The 21,699-nt window shown below is 38.8% G+C and overlaps 2 protein-coding genes across 3 annotated transcripts in view; one reads left to right on the plus strand and one right to left on the minus strand.

Moving 5' to 3' along the window:
* Nucleotides 1–1,375: 1,375 nt before the first annotated feature.
* On the minus strand, nucleotides 1,376–21,227 carry calhm3 (calcium homeostasis modulator 3). 2 transcript variants are annotated; one of them, XM_041788816.1, is made up of 6 exons: nucleotides 21,143–21,227; nucleotides 20,839–20,947; nucleotides 17,202–17,507; nucleotides 10,117–10,244; nucleotides 9,908–10,035; nucleotides 1,376–2,034 (listed from the first exon to the last, which is right to left on the minus strand). In XM_041788816.1, the coding sequence occupies exons 1-6, from the start codon at nucleotides 21,189–21,191 to the stop codon at nucleotides 1,585–1,587; spliced, it is 1,170 nt and encodes a 389-aa protein (XP_041644750.1). In that variant the 5' UTR covers nucleotides 21,192–21,227; the 3' UTR covers nucleotides 1,376–1,584. The 2 variants fall into 2 exon arrangements, with proteins under 2 accessions (XP_041644750.1, XP_041644751.1); XM_041788817.1 differs by lacking the exon at nucleotides 21,143–21,227 and having other exon boundaries at nucleotides 17,202–17,566; nucleotides 20,839–20,919.
* The window catches only part of edaradd (EDAR-associated death domain), a 35,090-nt gene continuing 34,314 nt past the window's right edge, over nucleotides 20,924–21,699 (plus strand). The window contains exon 1 of the mRNA XM_041788818.1: nucleotides 20,924–21,056. Within this exon, the coding sequence (XP_041644752.1) occupies nucleotides 21,038–21,056 (19 nt within the window). The 5' untranslated portion in view covers nucleotides 20,924–21,037. The remainder of the gene's footprint in view (nucleotides 21,057–21,699) is intronic.

A 21,699-nucleotide genomic window follows, 5' to 3' on the forward strand; every position in this document is an offset into this window, starting at 1 on the left:
TGTGTTAGCTCCATGTCAACAACCTCCATGTAAAACAGGCAGCCTCAGCCCAGGCATAGTCAAATCCTCACAGCCAGGCCTGGCCCCAAGAACAGCTCTGGTCTCATCACTTAGAGGGGACATACTTTGTCCCTTTAAGACAAGTTTATATTGTTCTCAGAGGTCCTCAAAACATGCCTGTGATGTTTGTTGCCAAAAAAACACTAGTATAGGATTTCTGCATGTCTAAAAAGCCCTCTGTTTCAGCCCTGCTCGGAACGAGCTGTTTCTGTGGCTTTAAATGTTACTGAGCTGTCTGACTCCGCCCCTGACCACACCCTTCTCAGGAAATGGATGTGGTTCTCCTGATGTTACAGACACCGTTATCCAAAGTTAAGGACCTGACTGGGATTCGAACCATCAACTTCAGATTAAAGTCAGCAGGGTAACCCACTGAGCTATCCAGCATCTCAACTGGCAGCTGAGAGCAAGATCAGCAGAGGAGGGTGGAACTCCAAGCGGGAAGGGCCAACCAGACCTGGGGGCGGGGCTTACTCCCCATGTGAGGTCATAAGGGTAAAATCTGAGAACGGCTTGTTTCAGCACACATTTTCTGAAGGGGGGGGGGGTCTTCTGGTATTTGAGGGGATTGTGGACAGACCAGGTGCACATATTAGTGTTAGAAAAACCTGTCCTCTTTAAAGTCAGAGAGAAGCAGAGGATCCCATACTGAACCTGAACGCCTCATTAGGTACATGGGTGTGTATGTAAAACAGAAAGATGAGGGGGTGAAGGGATCACCCCTGTCTGGCCAAAAATTCTGTTTGACATTTTACAACCAGCTGACTTAGAAGTAGGACTGTCAAACAATTAAAGGGCATTAATCTCAAAAGTTCTGTAGTTAATCTGGATTAATCTCCTTTTTTGGCACATTTTAAAATTCCACTGCTTTGCATTTAACCAGTTTTATTTTGGATTTTTGTACAGTTTTTAACTAATTAGCCTGTGTGAATACAGACCTGCTTTTATTTTGAAATCCAATGTGAGGGTTTGGGCAGATAGAAGATTATAATGTGAATTTACAAACAGAAAGCAGAAGTTATTATGGATTAAAGCAGAAAATGGGAATGGTAAATGCTATGTGTTTGATAACATCAGGTACAGATGACGTTTGACTGTCCACTCAGCTGCTGTGAGTTTTTAAAGGGAAATAACATTAACTCTAGAACCACCAGGGATCTATAACTGCCATAGCGGGAAATTTACCCTTATTAGAGTGCATTGATTTTCATTAATAGCACACATTAACGAGAAATTCTGTAACCACAGACAATAAACAGCTTATTAGCTGGTAAAGCATGAGCCTTTTATTAGTCCTGATTAATGCTGGCAGCAAACATTTAGTATTAAAAAGTTGAACTTTGTTCTCAGATAGGCTGTGAGTCATGATTATTTGGAGAAAAATGGCAAATCTATGAACAAAGGAGATATTTAACCCTCCCAGAACAGTTGGAATGGCACAATCCTTGCTTCACTAACAGGGCTCTGACTAGGAGGCTTTCTTGAACAAATCCTTGAATGTTTGACTATTTGGGTTCACTGAGTTCAGATGTCGGAGAATAAAGTCTTCCCATGGCGGTCCTCCCAGGTGACACATGCTCTGGGTCTGTGTGCCATCCTAGTGACGTCCAGTTCTGGTTTACAGTAGTACCACTTGTTGAGCAGCTGGTCCATCTGCTCCTGTCTGGATATCCCATGAAGTCTCTCCTCCTCCTCATCCTCCCACTCCTCTCGGGTGTTGGTGATGAAGGCTGGGTAGGGCAGTCGGATCACCACGTCCTCTCTCATGTCCTCAAAGAACTGCACAACACATTTACGGGCAAAGTCCCGAGCGTGCAGGACGCAGGTTTCATCAAAGAGCTTCTGCTCCACGTCCAGGTAGTTGCTCCAGTAGCGTGTCTGCAGGAAGGTGCCGTGGTCGTCGATGCAGGGTTTGACCAGACGCCCCACTGATCCCAGGACGATGAGGAAGAGGAGGATGGACCAGCCGATCGCCTGGACAGAGGGAGCAAAGGCACCAAGGGCCATTATTACCAGTAACAAGACTTACCCTAGTTTTAGTCAGACTAGGACATGGCGTTTACACAGCCCAGTTCCAAAAAAGCAGGGACGTTGTGTAAATGTGAATAAAAACTATATTCTACTTAATACAGCACAATTACAAGATATGAAATGTTTAATCTGATCAACTGTAATGTATTGTTTTTAAAAACAAGTGCATTCTGAATTTGTTGTTTACAACATGTTCCAAAAAACAGGGGCATGGGCAAGAAGACCAGGAAGTTGTGGAATTCTTGAAACACCTGGAACATTCATCAGGTCAGCTGGTAACAGCTGATAGTACCAAGGCTGGGTATGAACTGAGCTCTCCTGAAATGCGTGAGGTTCTCCACTTAGTTGGAGACTTCACGGACAAATAGTCCATCAGGAAGGCCGAACCTGACACACCAGGTAGACTGTTTCAAAAACCCTCTGGGTCTAAGCCTATGGTGTTTGGGGAGGGCAACATAACGTAGCACATATGTGCTACCACCGAGGATTTAACTACATATGAGTTCAACAGGCTGCTGTTATCACTGTTCACTATCAGTAGAGCTACTTAGTAAACTAAAGTCCCGCTGGAGCCGGCTTCATCAGCCACCGGTCTTTACCGGTCTTCAACTAAACTACACCAAAGTTCCCTCCTCATTCTCCTCCAACCAAGCCGATTGGTCAGGTCCTTTTCTGATCAGGGACAAACTTTTCAGACTGAAGTTTTCCAAAATGGATCCTTCTGATGACAGACATGGAATCAGAAATACAGATCAGCCTTAACCCATTAACGGCCCCCCTCCCCCAGCAGTGCCAGTTTGGCACTGCATAACAAACTGGCATCATTCTCTGGTGGATAAGACATCATGGGCTCAGGAGCACTTCATGACTGTCAGTTAATACAGCAGGAAAAAGCATCTACAAATGTACATGGAAGGTTCCGGGTGTAATATTTATCCTAGAAGCACTCAGCGGAAAAATAAAACATGATATTTTTAAGTAGTTCTATCTAAAATCACCTGACTATATACAATCCTTTAATCTTTCTTCACTTAGAATAAGCCTTTATTCATACATGGGGAGGATCCCCTCCGTGGGCTCCGCCATCTTGGATGTTTTCTATCTTGCATTGTACTGCAGTACCACTACGGTACCACAGAAGTGACAAAAGAATAATAAAACAATTTTACATGTTCAGGTGATTAAACACTCACGGAGGCCTGCTTTAAATATTATATTCTGTTTTTGCCAAGTTTGTTCTGCTGAATGCTACCAGGCTGAATATTACACACTGCACCTCTAAGACTCATCAAGATTCTGCAAAGCAAAAGTCATACATGAACAACAGCAGGGCAGTAGGAAATCACTGAGGAGTAGAAGCTGCTCACATTTCTGATCATTTCGGGGAAAACAGCATGATTCTTAAGAATGGACATTTGTGAAAAGTTCAAAGACAATCTAAAGATTTTCACACGATTGGCCTGAACGGAGGAATGTCTGTGCAAACAGACGACCTGAAAAAACTCGATGCCTCTGGCCCCAAGAGGCTCCTGTCTGCAGACAGCGGACCTCCATTAATGGATGCATCTTTGGCATATCTCTACATTCATGCACAGGTGACTTCTGTTAGAGCATGCACCAGCAGAGTCTGTGTTTATCGCCATACAATGCTGTCAGCTACAACTTCTAACTCTATTTCTATAACAGGACACAGAAGTTTCACTGCAGAAGAGAGACACTGATGCAAATGGAGAGCAAGCAGGGCTAGATGTGAGATTTATTCAGCAATGACAGTGTTTGCCATTAAATAATCCAAAGGGAGCAGAGGTGGTTAGGCCATGTCCCATCTACATGGGTGCAGTGTTCATTTTGGAAGCTATGTTTCATTTTAGTCTTAGTTTTACTCTTAAAATGAGATGCATTTAGTTTTAGTCACATTTTTTGTCATTTCTATCCTTATAAATTTTAGTCTACTTTAAGTCCATAAAAAGTCCTCACATTTAAGTCTTTAATTTAAGTCCAAGCATTTATTTTCTTGCCCAAATCTGGTACCAGATCATGGTAGTGTGTTCTCTGCCAAACCTGGGGTCCCTGCTTTCTACAGGTGGGAGGCAGAATAGAAACATATGGATTGTTTTTGACAGATTTACCCACAGTGGAGAAATATCACAGATCTAGAATGTCTGACAAAAACTGAGTCTTAGTCTAGTTTTACTCATCTTAACGAAAATAAACTTAGTTTTAGTCAGTTTTAGTCATCACAGACCTACTTTTGTTAGTCTCAGTCTAGTTTTAGTCATCACAGATCTATTTTTGTTAGTCTCAGTCTAGTTTCAGTCATCACAGATCTATTTTTGTCAGTCCTATTCTAGTTCTAGTCATCACAGATCTATTTTTGTTAGTCTAGTTTCAGTCATCACAGATCTATTTTTGTTAGTCTCAGTCTAGTTTTAGTCATCACAGATCTATTTTTGTTAGTCTCAGTCTAGTTTCAGTCATCACAGATCTATTTTTGTTAGTCTAGTTTTAGTCATCACAGATCTGTTTTTGTTAGTCTAGTTTTAGTCATCACAGATCTATTTTTGTTAGTCTAGTTTTAGTCATCACAGATCTATTTTTGTTAGTCTCAGTCTAGTTTTAGTCATCACAGATCTATTTTTGTTAGTCTCAGTCTAGTTTTAGTCATCACAGATCTATTTTTGTTAGTCTAGTTTTAGTCATCACAGATCTATTTTTGTTAGTCTAGTTTTAGTCATCACAGATCTATTTTTTTAGTTTTAGTCTAGTTTTTATCAGTTCTAGTCATTACAGATCTATTTTGTTGGTCCTATTCTAGTTCCAGTCATCACAGATCTATTTTTGTTAGTCTCAGTCTAGTTTTAGTCATCACAGATCTATTTTTGTTAGTCTAATTTTAGTCATTACAGATCTATTTTTGTTAGTCTCAGTCTAGTTTCAGTCATCACAGATCTATTTTTGTTAGTCTAGTTTTAGTCATCACAGATCTGTTTTTGTTAGTCTAGTTTTAGTCATCACAGATCTATTTTTGTTAGTCTAGTTTTAGTCATCACAGATCTATTTTTGTTAGTCTAGTTTTGGTCATCACAGATCTATTTTTGTTAGTCTAGTTTTAGTCATCACAGATCTGTTTTTGTTAGTCTAGTTTTAGTCATCACAGATCTATTTTTGTTAGTCTCAGTCTAGTTTTAGTCATCACAGATCTATTTTTGTTAGTCTAGTTTTAGTCATCACAGATCTATTTTTGTTAGTCTCAGTCTAGTTTTAGTCATCACAGATCTATTTTTGTTAGTCTAGTTTTAGTCATCACAGATCTATTTTTGTTAGTCTCAGTCTAGTTTTAGTCATCACAGATCTGTTTTTGTTAGTCTAGTTTCAGTCATCACAGATCTGTTTTTGTTAGTCTTAGTCTAGTTTTAGTCATCACAGATCTATTTTTGTTAGTCTAGTTTCAGTCATCACAGATCTATTTTTGTTAGTCTAGTTTTAGTCATCACAGATCTGTTTTTGTTAGTCTAGTTTCAGTCATCACAGATCTGTTTTTGTTAGTCTCAGTCTAGTTTCAGTCATCACAGATCTGTTTTTGTTAGTCTAGTTTCAGTCATCACAGATCTGTTTTTGTTAGTCTTAGTCTAGTTTTAGTCATCACAGATCTATTTTTGTTAGTCTAGTTTCAGTCATCACAGATCTGTTTTTGTTAGTCTCAGTCTAGTTTTAGTCATCACAGATCTGTTTTTGTTAGTCTCAGTCTAGTTTTAGTCATCACAGATCTGTTTTTGTTAGTCTCAGTCTAGTTTTAGTCATCACAGATCTGTTTTTGTTAGTCTCAGTCTAGTTTTAGTCATCACAGATCTGTTTTTGTTAGTCTCAGTCTAGTTTTAGTCATCACAGATCTATTTTTGTTAGTCTAGTTTTAGTCATCACAGATCTGTTTTTGTTAGTCTAGTTTTAGTCATCACAGATCTATTTTTGTTAGTCTAGTTTTAGTCATCACAGATCTATTTTTGTTAGTCTAGTTTTAGTCATCACAGATCTATTTTTGTTAGTCTAGTTTTAGTCATCACAGATCTATTTTTGTTAGTCTAGTTTTAGTCATCACAGATCTATTTTTGTTAGTCTCAGTCTAGTTTTAGTCATCACAGATCTATTTTTGTTAGTCTAGTTTTAGTCATCACAGATCTATTTTTGTTAGTCTAGTTTTAGTCATCACAGATCTGTTTTTTTAGTTTTAGTCTAGTTTTTATCAGTTCTAGTCATTACAGATCTATTTTGTTGGTCCTATTCTAGTTCCAGTCATCACAGATCTATTTTTGTTAGTCTCAGTCTAGTTTTAGTCATCACAGATCTATTTTTGTTAGTCTAGTTTTAGTCATCACAGATCTATTTTTGTTAGTCTAGTTTTAGTCATCACAGATCTATTTTTTTAGTTTTAGTCTAGTTTTTATCAGTTCTAGTCATTACAGATCTATTTTGTTGGTCCTATTCTAGTTCCAGTCATCACAGATCTATTTTTGTCAGTCCTATTCTAGTTCTAGTCATCACAGATCTATTTTTGTTAGTCTAGTTTTAGTCATCACAGATCTATTTTTGTTAGTCTCAGTCTAGTTTCAGTCATCACAGATCTATTTTTGTTAGTCTAGTTTTAGTCATCACAGATCTGTTTTTGTTAGTCTAGTTTTAGTCATCACAGATCTATTTTTGTTAGTCTAGTTTTAGTCATCACAGATCTGTTTTTGTTAGTCTAGTTTCAGTCATCACAGATCTATTTTTGTTAGTCTAGTTTTAGTCATCACAGATCTGTTTTTGTTAGTCTAGTTTCAGTCATCACAGATCTGTTTTTGTTAGTCTAGTTTTAGTCATCACAGATCTGTTTTTGTTAGTCTAGTTTTAGTCATCACAGATCTATTTTTGTTAGTCTCAGTCTAGTTTCAGTCATCACAGATCTGTTTTTGTTAGTCTTAGTCTAGTTTTAGTCATCACAGATCTATTTTTGTTAGTCTAGTTTCAGTCATCACAGATCTATTTTTGTTAGTCTAGTTTTAGTCATCACAGATCTATTTTTGTTAGTCTCAGTCTAGTTTTAGTCATCACAGATCTGTTTTTGTTAGTCTAGTTTCAGTCATCACAGATCTATTTTTGTTAGTCTAGTTTCAGTCATCACAGATCTATTTTTGTTAGTCTAGTTTTAGTCATCACAGATCTGTTTTTGTTAGTCTCAGTCTAGTTTTAGTCATCACAGATCTGTTTTTTTAGTTTTAGTCTAGTTTTTATCAGTTCTAGTCATTACAGATCTATTTTGTTGGTCCTATTCTAGTTCCAGTCATCACAGATCTATTTTTGTTAGTCTAATTTTAGTCATCACAGATCTATTTTTGTTAGTCTCAGTCTAGTTTCAGTCATCACAGATCTGTTTTTGTTAGTCTAGTTTCAGTCATCACAGATCTGTTTTTGTTAGTCTAGTTTCAGTCATCACAGATCTGTTTTTGTTAGTCTAGTTTTAGTCATCACAGATCTATTTTTGTTAGTCTAGTTTTAGTCATCACAGATCTGTTTTTGTTAGTCTAGTTTCAGTCATCACAGATCTATTTTTGTTAGTCTAGTTTTAGTCATCACAGATCTGTTTTTGTTAGTCTAGTTTTAGTCATCACAGATCTATTTTTGTTAGTCTCAGTCTAGTTTCAGTCATCACAGATCTGTTTTTGTTAGTCTAGTTTTAGTCATCACAGATCTGTTTTTGTTAGTCTAGTTTTAGTCATCACAGATCTATTTTTGTTAGTCTCAGTCTAGTTTCAGTCATCACAGATCTGTTTTTGTTAGTCTAGTTTCAGTCATCACAGATCTGTTTTTGTTAGTCTTAGTCTAGTTTTAGTCATCACAGATCTATTTTTGTTAGTCTAGTTTCAGTCATCACAGATCTATTTTTGTTAGTCTAGTTTTAGTCATCACAGATCTGTTTTTGTTAGTCTCAGTCTAGTTTTAGTCATCACAGATCTGTTTTTGTTAGTCTAGTTTCAGTCATCACAGATCTATTTTTGTTAGTCTAGTTTTAGTCATCACAGATCTGTTTTTGTTAGTCTCAGTCTAGTTTTAGTCATCACAGATCTGTTTTTGTTAGTCTTAGTCTAGTTTTAGTCATCACAGATCTATTTTTGTTAGTCTAGTTTCAGTCATCACAGATCTATTTTTGTTAGTCTCAGTCTAGTTTTAGTCATCACAGATCTATTTTTGTTAGTCTAGTTTTAGTCATCACAGATCTGTTTTTGTTAGTCTTAGTCTAGTTTTAGTCATCACAGATCTATTTTTGTTAGTCTCAGTCTAGTTTTAGTCATCACAGATCTATTTTTGTTAGTCTAGTTTTAGTCATCACAGATCTGTTTTTGTTAGTCTCAGTCTAGTTTTAGTCATCACAGATCTATTTTTGTTAGTCTCAGTCTAGTTTTAGTCATCACAGATCTATTTTTGTTAGTCTCAGTCTAGTTTTAGTCATCACAGATCTATTTTTGTTAGTCTTAGTCTAGTTTTAGTCATCACAGATCTGTTTTTGTTAGTCTAAGTCTGGTTTTAGTCATCACAGATCTATTTTTGTTAGTCTCAGTCTAGTTTTAGTCATCACAGATCTATTTGTGTTAGATTTAGTCTAGTTTTAGTCATCACAGATGTGTTTTTGTTAGTCTTAGTCTGGTTTTAGTCATCACAGATCTATTTTCGTTAGTCTTAGTCTAGTTTTAGTCATCACAGATCTGTTTTTGTTAGTCTCAGTCTAGTTTCAGTCATCACAGATCTATTTTTGTTAGTCTAGTTTCAGTCATCACAGATCTGTTTTTGTTAGTCTCAGTCTAGTTTTAGTCATCACAGATCTGTTTTTGTTAGTCTCAGTCTAGTTTTAGTCATCACAGATCTGTTTTTGTTAGTCTCAGTCTAGTTTTAGTCATCACAGATCTGTTTTTGTTAGTCTCAGTCTAGTTTTAGTCATCACAGATCTGTTTTTGTTAGTCTCAGTCTAGTTTTAGTCATCACAGATCTATTTTTGTTAGTCTAGTTTCAGTCATCACAGATCTGTTTTTGTTAGTCTCAGTCTAGTTTTAGTCATCACAGATCTATTTTTGTTAGTCTAGTTTCAGTCATCACAGATCTGTTTTTGTTAGTCTCAGTCTAGTTTTAGTCATGGAAAAAAAGGCTGTCGATGAACATTTTTAGTCATAGTTTTAGTCCTTGGGTTAACTCCATTCTCTGGCTCTTTCACCCCACTCCCTCAGCTGTTTCCAGCTCTATCCACTCTCCTAGCTCTGAAATAAAAGCAGATCAGAACAAAGGTTAATCTAAAATAAAAAGAAAATAAGCCAAACAAAAGTTGGAAAAAATGCAGGCATTTAAACAGGAAAAGATAAACTAAAAGTGACTTGAATAAGCCATTTGATAAGGTGTTATAACCACTATCTAAATGTCCACATTGATCAGAAATGTTACAGTCCATAATTTCATACTCTAAGAATCCTCTTGGTTACGGATCAAAGCTGAAACCTAAATGCACATGCATTGATGGAGGTCCGATGTCTGCAGCCTGGTTCTCTAGTCGACCCACGGCTACCATTAATGCTGAATCAGAGCAAAGGAGACGTGCACATTAAACAACACAGGGGTTTATCTGTTACAGTCTTATTTATCCATTTTACCACAGTTCAATATAAACTCAACAACAGGTGTGTGGAATAAATGAACTTTGACCCTGATCTAACATCACACTGATGGCCCTCACCGGTACTGGACCACTAGTATGTGTTTCTGCATATTACTGTACGCTGATCACGTGCCAGTTTACCTGGGAGTAAAAGCGGACGTAGCGGGAAACTGCTTTGCGGAAAGAGCTGTTATTGAAGATAACGTCCTCTTTACAGGGGACTTTGGCCATGATTTTGATCACATCCAGACCTGTGTTGTTGGGCAGTCCTGAGGAAACATGTCACATGATGCATTAGACTGAGTTCTATGTAAATAAACATTTGTTTTCCTTTATGCAGGTTATAGTACCTGAGAAGAGCGCAGGGTCTACGCTCACGCTGAAGGCACAGACGAAGATTTTCCCATCCAGCAGGGTGACCAGGATCCACACCATTGGAGCCAGCAGGGCCCTCTGGATCATGGCTGAGAACAGGTACCTGCAGAGAGGCAGAACACCTGTGTTAAGAAATGAAACAGCTGACTCACAGATTAGTGGTTTGATTCTTGGTTCAACTAATCTGTGTTACACTGTCTCCCAAACACCGGTCCAACAATAAACCACCCCTGTGAACAGATCATCAGAGACGTTGTGGACATTTGTGCTTAGTTTAAGAAAATCTCTCAGAGGAACCTTAAGATATGGCGTTTACCAGAAAGGCTCAGACACATAATGCCCCTGGCCTCAGCTATCATTTATAGCCATTTATACAGGATCTGATCGAAATGGACCCCTACGCTGCCATAATCATCAGAAAATTTCAACATACTTTGAATTCCATCCCTACACTTTACAAAAGAGTGATTTTCGTTGCCTATTGTTGGCTTTGTTGACACATTATTGCCACTATTCACCCCTTTCACCACTTTTAAAGCCACATTTCACAATATAATATCCCCATTTTTGCCAGTTTATATCAATTTTAATCCCATTTCACTAAATTTGCACCTATTTTTGCCACTTTAACGCCATTTTAGCCAGTTTTGAATCCCCTCTTACCACTTAATATGCCCGTTTTTGCCATTTTAACACATTTATGCCAATCTCTTTGGTTATTTTGCCACTGTTATCTAATTTTTGGTATTTCTAACCCATTTCTGCTACTTTTAAAATCAGATTTCACCACCTTTCCCACCATTTATTTGCCATTGTTAACCCATTTTAGCTGATCTTAAAGTATTTTTATTCTGTTTTTAATAAAGGGATTAATATTTTTTAGAGGGCTACTTACCACACAAATGAATCAATGAATTGTTTCTTAGATAAGAGTGGTTATTATTCGGGTTAAATACAAAATTCCACAGCTTAACTTTACATTGGACCATGGTTTTGCTGGCCACCAGTTTGGCTGGGAATCAGAAAGCTCTCCCCCTTTATCCCCCCTATTGGCTGCCTTGTCTCCACATGACTATTCTAGAATGTGCTCAGCCACCTTCAGGTACAGTGGGGGTCCCTGGTCTTTGGCACCTTTGTTTTGGGTGTCGTGGGCTGAAAAGTTTGAAAACCCCTCTTCTAGAAAACCCTCCCATACACAGTGTTTGTGCAGGACTTCAGAGAATCTGCAAAAGATGATTGGACAAATGTTCTGTCTGTCACATTCATAATGTGCCAATCAGAGAGACAAAACAAAATAAGGTAGTAGACATGCACTGCTCCAGAGCTAAGCTGAGCTACACAGGCTAATGCTGCTGTAGTGTCTCAGAGCAGAACTCATATTCATGCCAAAGCAGGCCGAGAGACAACAAAAAAAACATCACCTTTGAAACCAACTCGTTAGAGTACTGCGTTCCATACTGAGAAAAGCATCACGTTAGATTAATTCGTCACATACTGAGAAAAGTAACGCGTAAGGTTACTGGGTTACATACTGAGAGAAGAAACGTGTCAGATTACTTTGTTACATACTGAGAAAACCAACTTTTTAGGTTACTGCATTGCATACCGAAAAAAGTAATGTGTTAGGTTCCTGCCTTACATACAGAGAAAAGTAACGTGTTAGATTACTGCGTTACATACTTAGAAATGTAACGCTTTAGACTGCTGCTTTACATACTGAGAAAAGTAACATGTTAGATTACTGCGTTACATACTTAGAAATGTAGCGCTTTAGACTGCTGCTTTACATACTGAGAAAAGTAACATGTTAGATTACTGCGTTACATACTTAGAAATGTAGCGCTTTAGACTGCTGCTTTACATACTGAGAAAAGTAACATGTTAGATTACTGCGTTACATACTGAGAAATGTAGCGCTTTAGACTGCTGCTTTACATACTGAGAAAAGTAACATGTTAGATTACTGCGTTACATACTGAGAAATGTAGCGCTTTAGACTGCTGCTTTACATACTGAGAAAAGTAACATGTTAGATTACTGCGTTACATACTGAGAAATGTAGCGCTTTAGACTGCTGCTTTACATACTGAGAAAAGTAACATGTTAGATTACTATGTTACATACTGAGAAAAGTATCTCATTAGATAACTGCAATACATACTGAGAAAAGTAACATGTTAGATTACTATGTTACATACTGAGAAAAGTATCTCATTAGATAACTGCAATACATACTGAGAAAAGTAATGCGTTAGGTTACTGTGTTACATACTGAGAAAATTATCTCATTAGTTGACTGCGTTACATACAGAGAAAAGAAACGTGTTAGATTACTGCGTTACATACTGAGAAAAGTAACTCATTACATAACTGCATTACATACAGAGAAAAGAAACGTGTTAGGTTACTGCATTACATTCTGAGAAAAGTATCGCATAACATTACTGCGTTACATACTCAGCAATGTAACCCTTAACGTTACTGCGTTACATACTAAAAAGCAGCACGTTACGTTACTGCGTTACATGCTGAGAAAAGACACGTGTTAGATTACTGTGTTACATACTGAGAAAAGTATCGCATAACATTACTGCGTTACATACTGAGAAATGTAACGCTTTAGATTACTGCGTTAAATACTGAGAAAAGAAACGTGTTAGATTACTGCGCCACATACTGAGAAAAGTATCACATAACATTACTGCGTTACATACTGAGAAATGTAACGCTTTAGATTACTGCGTTACATACTGAGAAAAGTAACTCATTACATAACTGCATTACATACAGAGAAAAGTAACGTGTTAGGTTACTGCGTTACATACTGAGAAAAGTATCGCATAACATTACTGCGTTACATACTCAGAAAAGTAACCCTTAACGTTACTGCGTTACATACTAAAAAGCAGCACGTTACGTTACTGCGTTACATACTGAGAAAAGAAACGTGTTAGATTACTGTGTTACATACTGAGAAAAGTAACGTGTTAGGTTACTGCATTACATACTGAGAAAAGGAATGTGTTAGATTACTGCAATACATACTGAGAAAAGTAAGGCGTTAGGTTACTATGTTACATACTGAGAAAAGTAACGCGTTAGATTACTGCGTTACATACTGAGAAAAGAAACACGTTAACATACTGCATTACATACTGAGAAAAGTAATGCGTTAGGTCACTGTGTTACACACTGATAAAAGTACCTTGTTAGGTTACTGCGTTACATACTGAGAAAAGTAACACGTTAGATTTTGCATTACATGCTGAGAAAAGTACTGTGTTAGGTTACTGCTTTATATACTGAGAAAAGTAACACATTAGATTTTGCGTTACATACTGAGAAAAGTAGCGCATTACATTACTGCGTTACATACTGAGAAAAGGAATGTTTAACGTTACTTGGTTACATACTCAAAAAAGTAGCGTGTTATGTTACTGCATTACATACTGAGAAAAGAAACGTGTTAGATTACTGCGTTACATACTGAGAAAAGTACTGTGTTAGGTTACTGAGTTACATACTGAGAAAAGTATCTCATTAGATAACTGCAATACAAACTGAGAAAAGTAACGCTTTAGGTTAATGTGTTACGTACTGAGAAAAGTTACGTGTTAGGTTACTGCGCTACATACTGAGAAAACTAGCGCGTTAGGTTCCTGTGTTACATATTGAGAAAAGTAATGCATTAGATTACTGTGTTACATACTAAGAAAAGTAATGCATTAAGTTACTGCGTTACAAACTGATAAAAGTACATTGTTGGGTTAAACCTCACATACCGAGAAAACTAACGCATTAGGGTCCTGCGTTACATACTGGATAAAGCAATGTGTTAGTTTACTGCATTACATACCTAGAAAAGTAGCATGTTAGATATTGTGTTACATACTTAGAAGAGTATCGCATTATATTACTGTGTTACATACTCAGACATGTAACCCGTAACGTTACCGCGTTACATACTAAAAAGCAGCATGTTACGTTACTGCGTTACATACTGAGAAAAGAAACCCATTAGATTACTGTGTTACATACTGAGAAAAGTAACGTGTTAGGTTACTGCGTTACATACTGAGAAAACTAACGCGTTAGGTTCCTGTGTTACATACTGAGAAAAGTATCGCATTACATTACTGCATCACATACTAAGAAATGTAACGCGTTACGTTACTGTGTTACATACTCCAAAAAGTAACGCATTACGTTACTGTGTTACATATTGAGAAAAGAAATGTGTTAGATTACTGCATTACATAGTAAGAAAAGTAACGTGTTAGGTTACTCCGTTACATACTGAGAAAAATATAGCATTCGGTTACTGCGTTACATACTGAAAAAAGAAATGTGTTAGATTACTATGTTACATACTGAGAAATGTAACTAGTTAGGTTACTGTGTTGCATACTCAGAAAAGTAAAGCGTTACGTTACTGCGTTCCATACTGAGAAAAGTAATGCGTTAGATTACTGCGTTACATACTGAGAAAAGTAACACGTTAGATATTGCGTTACATACTGAGAAAAGTATCGCGTACATTACTGTGTTACATACTTAGAAAAGAAATGTTTAACGTTACTTGGTTACATACTTAAAAAAGTAGCGTGTTACGTTACTGTGTTACATACTGAGAAAAGAAACGTGTTAGATTACTGCGTTACATACCGAGAAAAGAAACGCGTTCACATACTGCATTACATGCTGAGAAAAGGAATGTGTTAGATTACTGTTACATACTAAGAAAACTTACGCGTTAGGTTCCTGCGTTACATACTGAGAAAAGTATCTTATTACAATCCTGCGTTACAATCTGAGAAAAGTAACGTGTTAGATTTCTGCTTCACCTACTCCTAACAGTAACGTGTTAGAGTACTTTAGCGTCACGTATATTAAAACTTTCTAGCCACTCGTTGGTTGTAAAAACGACAGATAACGACCGCACGTCTGCGTTTTAATGTGCAGACTGTAATGCCAATGTACAGTGTCATTTCCAGCCCATAATCTGTATCTGTGTAGCCTGAGAACAGCACTAACAGACAGGACAGCCTTTACAGCTCTTTAACATACTCACAGTCTGACAACAAGCTGAGCAGAGGCAGACAGAACCACTGTGCAAAAAAACAGCGTGTCACTGGAACGGCTGAACAGCTGATTCTGTGAGAGCAAACGGAGCTTTTAAACTTACGTTTCACCAGGATGCTGTTCTTGTCCCTTTCATCCAAAAATCCATCATAATGGGGATAATTCCAAGAGTCCTGCTGTCCTCTCCGTCATCTCACTGGTTCAACAAGCTACCAACACTTGCACAATGGCACAGAATGACCTTCTGCTGGCACGGCGCTACGTGCCAACATGACTACAGGAAGAGAGAAGGACAAACAGAGCAGACGCTTCAAGGACCTTCCTTTTTACTTTCTTTCATTTTGAAGCAACGGAAGAGAGAGAAAATTTGGGATTTTTCTTTCATTAATGGATTACTTTTATGAAAATGTAACTAATAACGGGATTACTTGAATTGTAAAACTAATGCGTTACGTTACTTGTTACAACAAAAAAGTAATCTGACCCAGATAGCAAAAAGTCATTGAATCAACACTGCGATACAGTCAGGCTGAAGATTGCAATCAACATTGATGTCAGACACTGAAAAAAACATTGAAAGTGCTCGCTATGATCAACATGGAAATTTCCAATCAATTCTGACAATGAATCAACCTTGATTCAACTATGATATGAGCAACATTGAAAGAATGTAGAATTGCATCAACATTGATTCAACTATATATATGCATTGCATTATACATTGAAACAATGTTATTACTAAGTAAAGCAAAGTTTTACTTTATTCATCCCTGAAGGGAAATTCGTAGTTTACACTGTTGGGGGGTTTGGTGCCTTGCTCAAGGGAACTTCAACAGTGCTCAAGATGTGATGGAACCTCTCCAGCTACCAGGTCCAGCTCTGCTCCATGAACCAGCGACCTTCCGCTGTCCAGCCCAATTCCTTCTGGCCGAACTCCTTCCAGACTGAGCCTTCCAACAGCTCAAGGCAGCACTTAGCAATGAGCAATAAGGCCATCACTGTATGTGTGTGCAATATGCAAAAACAACAGGGCATCTGGTGGAAATTCACCACAGCATTTTTTGGGCAGAGAAGAAGATGTAGATGGAAATGAAGATAGCTTATGGGTTAATATCTCTTACAAACTTATGTTTTTTAAATCATTTATTAATTTGAGTAAAGACGATGCATGTTACTGCAACAACCAAAGAGCTACAGTATCTCAGAAACACTTCGGATCAAAAGTGTATGAAAATGTGAGTCGTCTCACCACAAAACCAAACTGATTGGACTTTTACTTTGAATAACCCAATGGACCTTTACCGTACCTGTCATGCTGTAGTACTGGAGAGCGGTCTCGGTCTTGTCCACCCCCGAATATAGACCCCCCCCCACCCCCCACCCCCATCAGCACCATTGAAACGATGTCAGTTCAATGTGGGGCATTTCAACATTGAAAAACAATCATCTATACTACACTGATTCAACAACAGTTTTTCAAATGTTGAAATGGTAACTATAAACATTGAAACAACATAGACTTTTCAGCCTCAACCAAAAATAACCAGTCTGACCAAAATCCAACATTGAATTCACGTCTTTTGCTATCTGTGGAGTACTCTAACAGATTACTTTGTAACACGTTATCCCCAACACTGATCATATTTGTGAGTGTTGTATAGTGAAGGAGTTGTTCATCTGTAAAGGAGATGAAGTTCTCGGTGAAGCAGTTCTATGTCGTTTGACCTTATTTTTAAAGTCAGCTGAATCTGGTGAGAACATCAGACCAGGTTCTTTCATGAGCTCTAACACAGACCAACAGGACAGAAGCAGTCTGACCGTCACTGGTCTGTACTCCTCTGAGTCAGTCATCATGTCAGTGTTAGAGCAGCATCAGTTCTTTCACTTCTCCATGTATCATGGACTCAGATTTCATTCTGAAAGCACAGGTTCATGGGCAGGTGTGTCTTTTTATAAAAATTCAAAATGTCAGACTCACTTAACGATGGCAGGATTTTTGTGTCTGTTCCCCACAGGTCTCATCCACTCGTCCATCATGACGCCTGTATGTCTGTTGACCAGGACACCCAGGAAGAAGAGGATGATGGGCGGGACGATCATCACGCCCAGAGAGTACAGTTTGTTGTACTGAGGGAGGCACGGACAGTTAAAGTCAAAGCTGGTGTACAGCTTAACGCTGACCAGGGCCAGGATGATACAGATACCGTTAGAGATGAACTCAGAGTTGGACTGGAAGTACTGCAGGACCAACTTCAGACGCTCCATAGCTGAAAGACTCTGTGCTCTGGATGGAGGAAGGAAACAGAGAGATGATCCAGCTGCTGATGTGTCGCTTTAGTTTGCCTGTAAACACAAACACATCCTGGAGTCACTGATACTGGTACAGCATGTTTGAGCTCATGTTGAAATACCTTCAAGAAAAAAGTCTGTGATATTCTTAACATTTTAGTTTAAATCCAGAAGTTCTCCCTACCGCTAATCCTGGCAGAGGTCTACTTTTAAGCTAAGACCAAGTCTGGATAGATAAGCTGAGCTTTGATGGAAGACAACAGAGACCTGCAGTGATTCAGGGAGAGACTGAGAATGCATAAACACACCTGAGCAGGTGACGGTGCAGCCACACCCATCTCACTGTGGGAGCTCACAGAAGCTTTACTGAGAGGCAGGGCTGTATTATAGCCCAACTTCAAAGCTTCAGGACAGTACAGTCCCCGCCCTCCACTAATGTGGGAGGAGACACTTCACCCCATGTAAAGGTCTTTTCATAAAGGTCCAACCAGTGAATATTTTCATGCAGCCGGCCTCCAGAACAGAAATAAATGAAGCCATACAGAAGTGCAAAACCTGCAGGTCCACAAGTGTCCACTAGGAGCTGGCTGCCAAAGCACCCCAGGTCATTTATTCACTCCACCTTAAACTGCTGAAAGTTTAAGCTCAGAATCAGATTTAAGGCCTGGCTAACAAGTTTTCATGGGCACTGTTTGTGTTGGTTTAAGAATGACCCATAATTCATATTTAGGGGCAGGGCTGATATACAGTATATGGACAAAAGTATTTGTCCACCTGACATTTCTCTGACAGGGACTGTAATGATACTGTATTTAAATCCATGTACTTTTAAATGGAGTCGTCCCTAACAGCCTCCTCTCTTCTAGGAAGGCTTTCTGCAAGATTTTAGCATGTTTCCGTGGTAATGTGTTTCCATTCATTCTGTAGAGCATTTATGAGGTCAGGCTCTGATGTCCCAAAGGTGCTGGATGGGGTTGAGGTCAGGACTCTGTGTGGACCAGTCCAGTCCTTCATCAGACCATGTCTTTCTAGTCCTTCTTTGGTCTCTGGGCCACAGTCATGCTGGAATAGAAACAAAAGGTAACGTTCTCCCAGCATCCTCCAGATCCAGACTCACTATCTGACTGTAAACAGAGAAGATGATTGGTCGCTCCACAGTCCAGTGTTGGTGTGTTTTACTCCACTCCATCTGATGCTTTCATGGGACTTGGTGATATGAGGCTTGCATGCAGCTGTTGCCATGGAAACCCATTCATGAAGCTCCTGTTTACATTAATGCAAATGAAAGTTCAGAACTCTTCAGCTATGAACTAGCAGAGACTTGGAGATTCTTGCCCAGTCATTTAGCAGTCATTTACCCTGCTCTATGATTTTTTTTGTGATCTTCTGCTTTGTGGCTGAGCTGCTGTTATTCCTAAACTCTTCCACCTTCTAATAATATCACTGACAGCTGACTGTGGAATATCCAGCTGGGATGAAATTTCACCAACCATCTTATGTCAAAGGTGTCATCGTCACAGAACCACGCTGGAAGTCTCTGAGTTCTTCAGACCGACCCCTTTAGGATCACTGAGACTGCATGGATAGTGGAGGATTTATACCTGTGGGTCTGATTAAAACACCTGAATTCAATAACAAGTGTGGCTAAATACTTTTGTCCATACACTGTAGCTGTCAGCCAGCATACTTTAGTTCCACTTCTTTCTCTGTTAGAATGACCAAAGTAGTTAGAAACAGCATTTTGAATACAGCAGCTGCTTTTCATGGTTAAAGGTTGGAGGTGTACCAGAAACTTGGTTTTCAGCTTCAGGTGAATTTAAACACTTCCTGTGAGAAAGGCTACAGAGAAACCACAACAGCTGCAAATTAACCACAAAGAGATGCACAGCAACCAGAGAAGAGGCGGAGACAAGTACAGCCACTCAAGATACACAAAAAGAGACACACAATGTCTTATGTGATGTATGGGACTTGTGTTTATATAGCTTTGGTCCAGGGTCAGCCTCCTATCAGACGCCTGCTCTGCTCATCCTGGTGATGTCACACCCATAATTTCGTTATGTGGTTTAAGCTCAGGGGTGTTCATCGGCTTCGTAGACTGTCTGCCTGGTTATCAAATATGACATGCACAAGGTCTAATGATATCTTAATAACTGGACACAGACCTCTTGGATATTTATGTGTTCAATTTGGTAAAATCAATAAATAAATAAATACATTTTAAATGATCAGAGGAAGACTATCAGGATGTCCGGTTCTGAGCTACACCGGTGTTTTCAGGTGAAATGTGCCAGTAGTTATTTTACCAGAAAGTCTTTGTTATCTTAACGGCAGAAAAACAGATCTTTTCTCACATATGCTACAGTAACAAACATGTCACCACTGCAGAATTATTTCATTGGCTCTCTGAAACATTTGGTTTTCTGCTCTCTCTGTAGAAGCTGACGGACATCAGACATGTGTTTGCATGGTCTTTACCCTTCTCTGGTTCCTGTTCCTCTGTCCTCCTGCTCTGCATTCATGTTCTACTGTCGCCTACTCTACTGACTGCAACACCACTGTACAGACTAAAACACTAAAGGGATTATTATTATCATTAGCTCATCTTCAGACACACACAGCCGTTTTCTGTTTAAATAGAAGAGTGTATATTTATGTGGCAGTCAGTGGTGGTCCTTGTCTCCTGACTGGGTACGCTAAAATTGGCCAGTGTCTAAAATGACTTTCTTCAAAATAATCAGAATAAATGAAAAATAAAAGCTTCTATTCATATCTAATTGTTTTATTTAAAGGAGCATGCCAAATAAAAGATCAAGGTTATTCTAAAAATCTCTCCTTGTTAGTTCTGAGTGGGTTTTGCTTTGCTGTGCTCTCTTTCTCTCCTTCACCTCACTTTAAACCTCTGTCCCACCCAGCTGAGCAACCTCAGGCCAAATAAACTTTTAATGCATGTCACAAAGGGTTAAAGCAAAATTCAAGATCAGTTAAAGTTTAGAAAGCCTCCATGCTCCAGACCTTTTTGGTCCATTTCACCCGATGGCCCATTTTAACCCCACCTCTGTTTAACTGTCCTATTCAAGCTGCTACCCTCCTCTCCCTCATTTCACCTTCATCAGTCAGAGGAACTCTGGCAGACCGTGACATTGATGTGAAGCAGCTTCACGGCCAGGAGAGGGCGCCACACACTGAAAGAACGCGGTATTCAGAGTTTGATGTTTGCATTTTGACCTGCCAGAGTTTGTTAGCTTCCTCCCAGCATCCTCTTCCTGCTGCAGCCCCTCAGCTAGAGGGAGGAGATTCACTGCTACTTTAACTGATAGGCTTACTTTGGATTTACGAGCCGTCCCTGAAGGCAGCACAGCTCCTGGTACCCGTGCAGTCCTGGTGTTTGATCAGTGAGAGCCTCCGCTGCTGGACCCCAGGAGCTTTGTTCCACTGCGGAGAGGAGGAATCCAGCATTTGGGTTTTTATCTGATCATTTGAAGCTGAATCCAGTCCTGATAATAATCCGCCACATTTTCAAACATGAGCAAGGAACACTTCGGTAAGTCAGATATCAGCTTCTACGCTGTTTCCAGAACCTTCGTTCATAGTGAGGAGCAGCGTCAGGTGTGTTTGTGTCAGACTGACCTTCATTTACGCTCTTTAGGTCACTGTTCTTATCTTCTTGTCTCAGCATTAGAGCAGAAGGAGCTCCACAGTGAGAACAGACTGAGGCGCATGTTCAGTCTGTGGTAAAACAAAGCGTGCTCCCCTCTCAGCTGTCTGAAAACACCACACCAGGTTAAAGTTTCCTGACCTCTGACCCTTCTGAATCTGCCCAGTGAGAGTCTTCACTCTACCTGCTCAGTTTCACTGGTCTTCATCATGGTCTTCATCATGGTCTTCATCATGGTCTTCATCCAGCGCAGACTGACTGGAGGAAAAGATCAAAAATGAAAGAACCATAGGTTTTTTATTGAGCTGTGTTTGAAATGCATTTTAGTCTATCCCAGGAATTTAGCATTAGTCAAACTTCTGAGTGTCTTTCAAACACATTTCCTAAATTTCAAAAAATAAGCTCACATTTCTGTGAAGATTTTTCTATGAAGATATTCTAAAATATCACATTAAAGGACCCCACAATGTCTTCTAATATTTCCCAAATGTCTCAGTAAAATTTTATTAATAAGCTTTAACATTCCAAT

This window comes from Cheilinus undulatus, linkage group 6 (assembly GCF_018320785.1).
Source record: "Cheilinus undulatus linkage group 6, ASM1832078v1, whole genome shotgun sequence".
Classification (NCBI taxonomy): domain Eukaryota; kingdom Metazoa; phylum Chordata; class Actinopteri; order Labriformes; family Labridae; genus Cheilinus; species Cheilinus undulatus.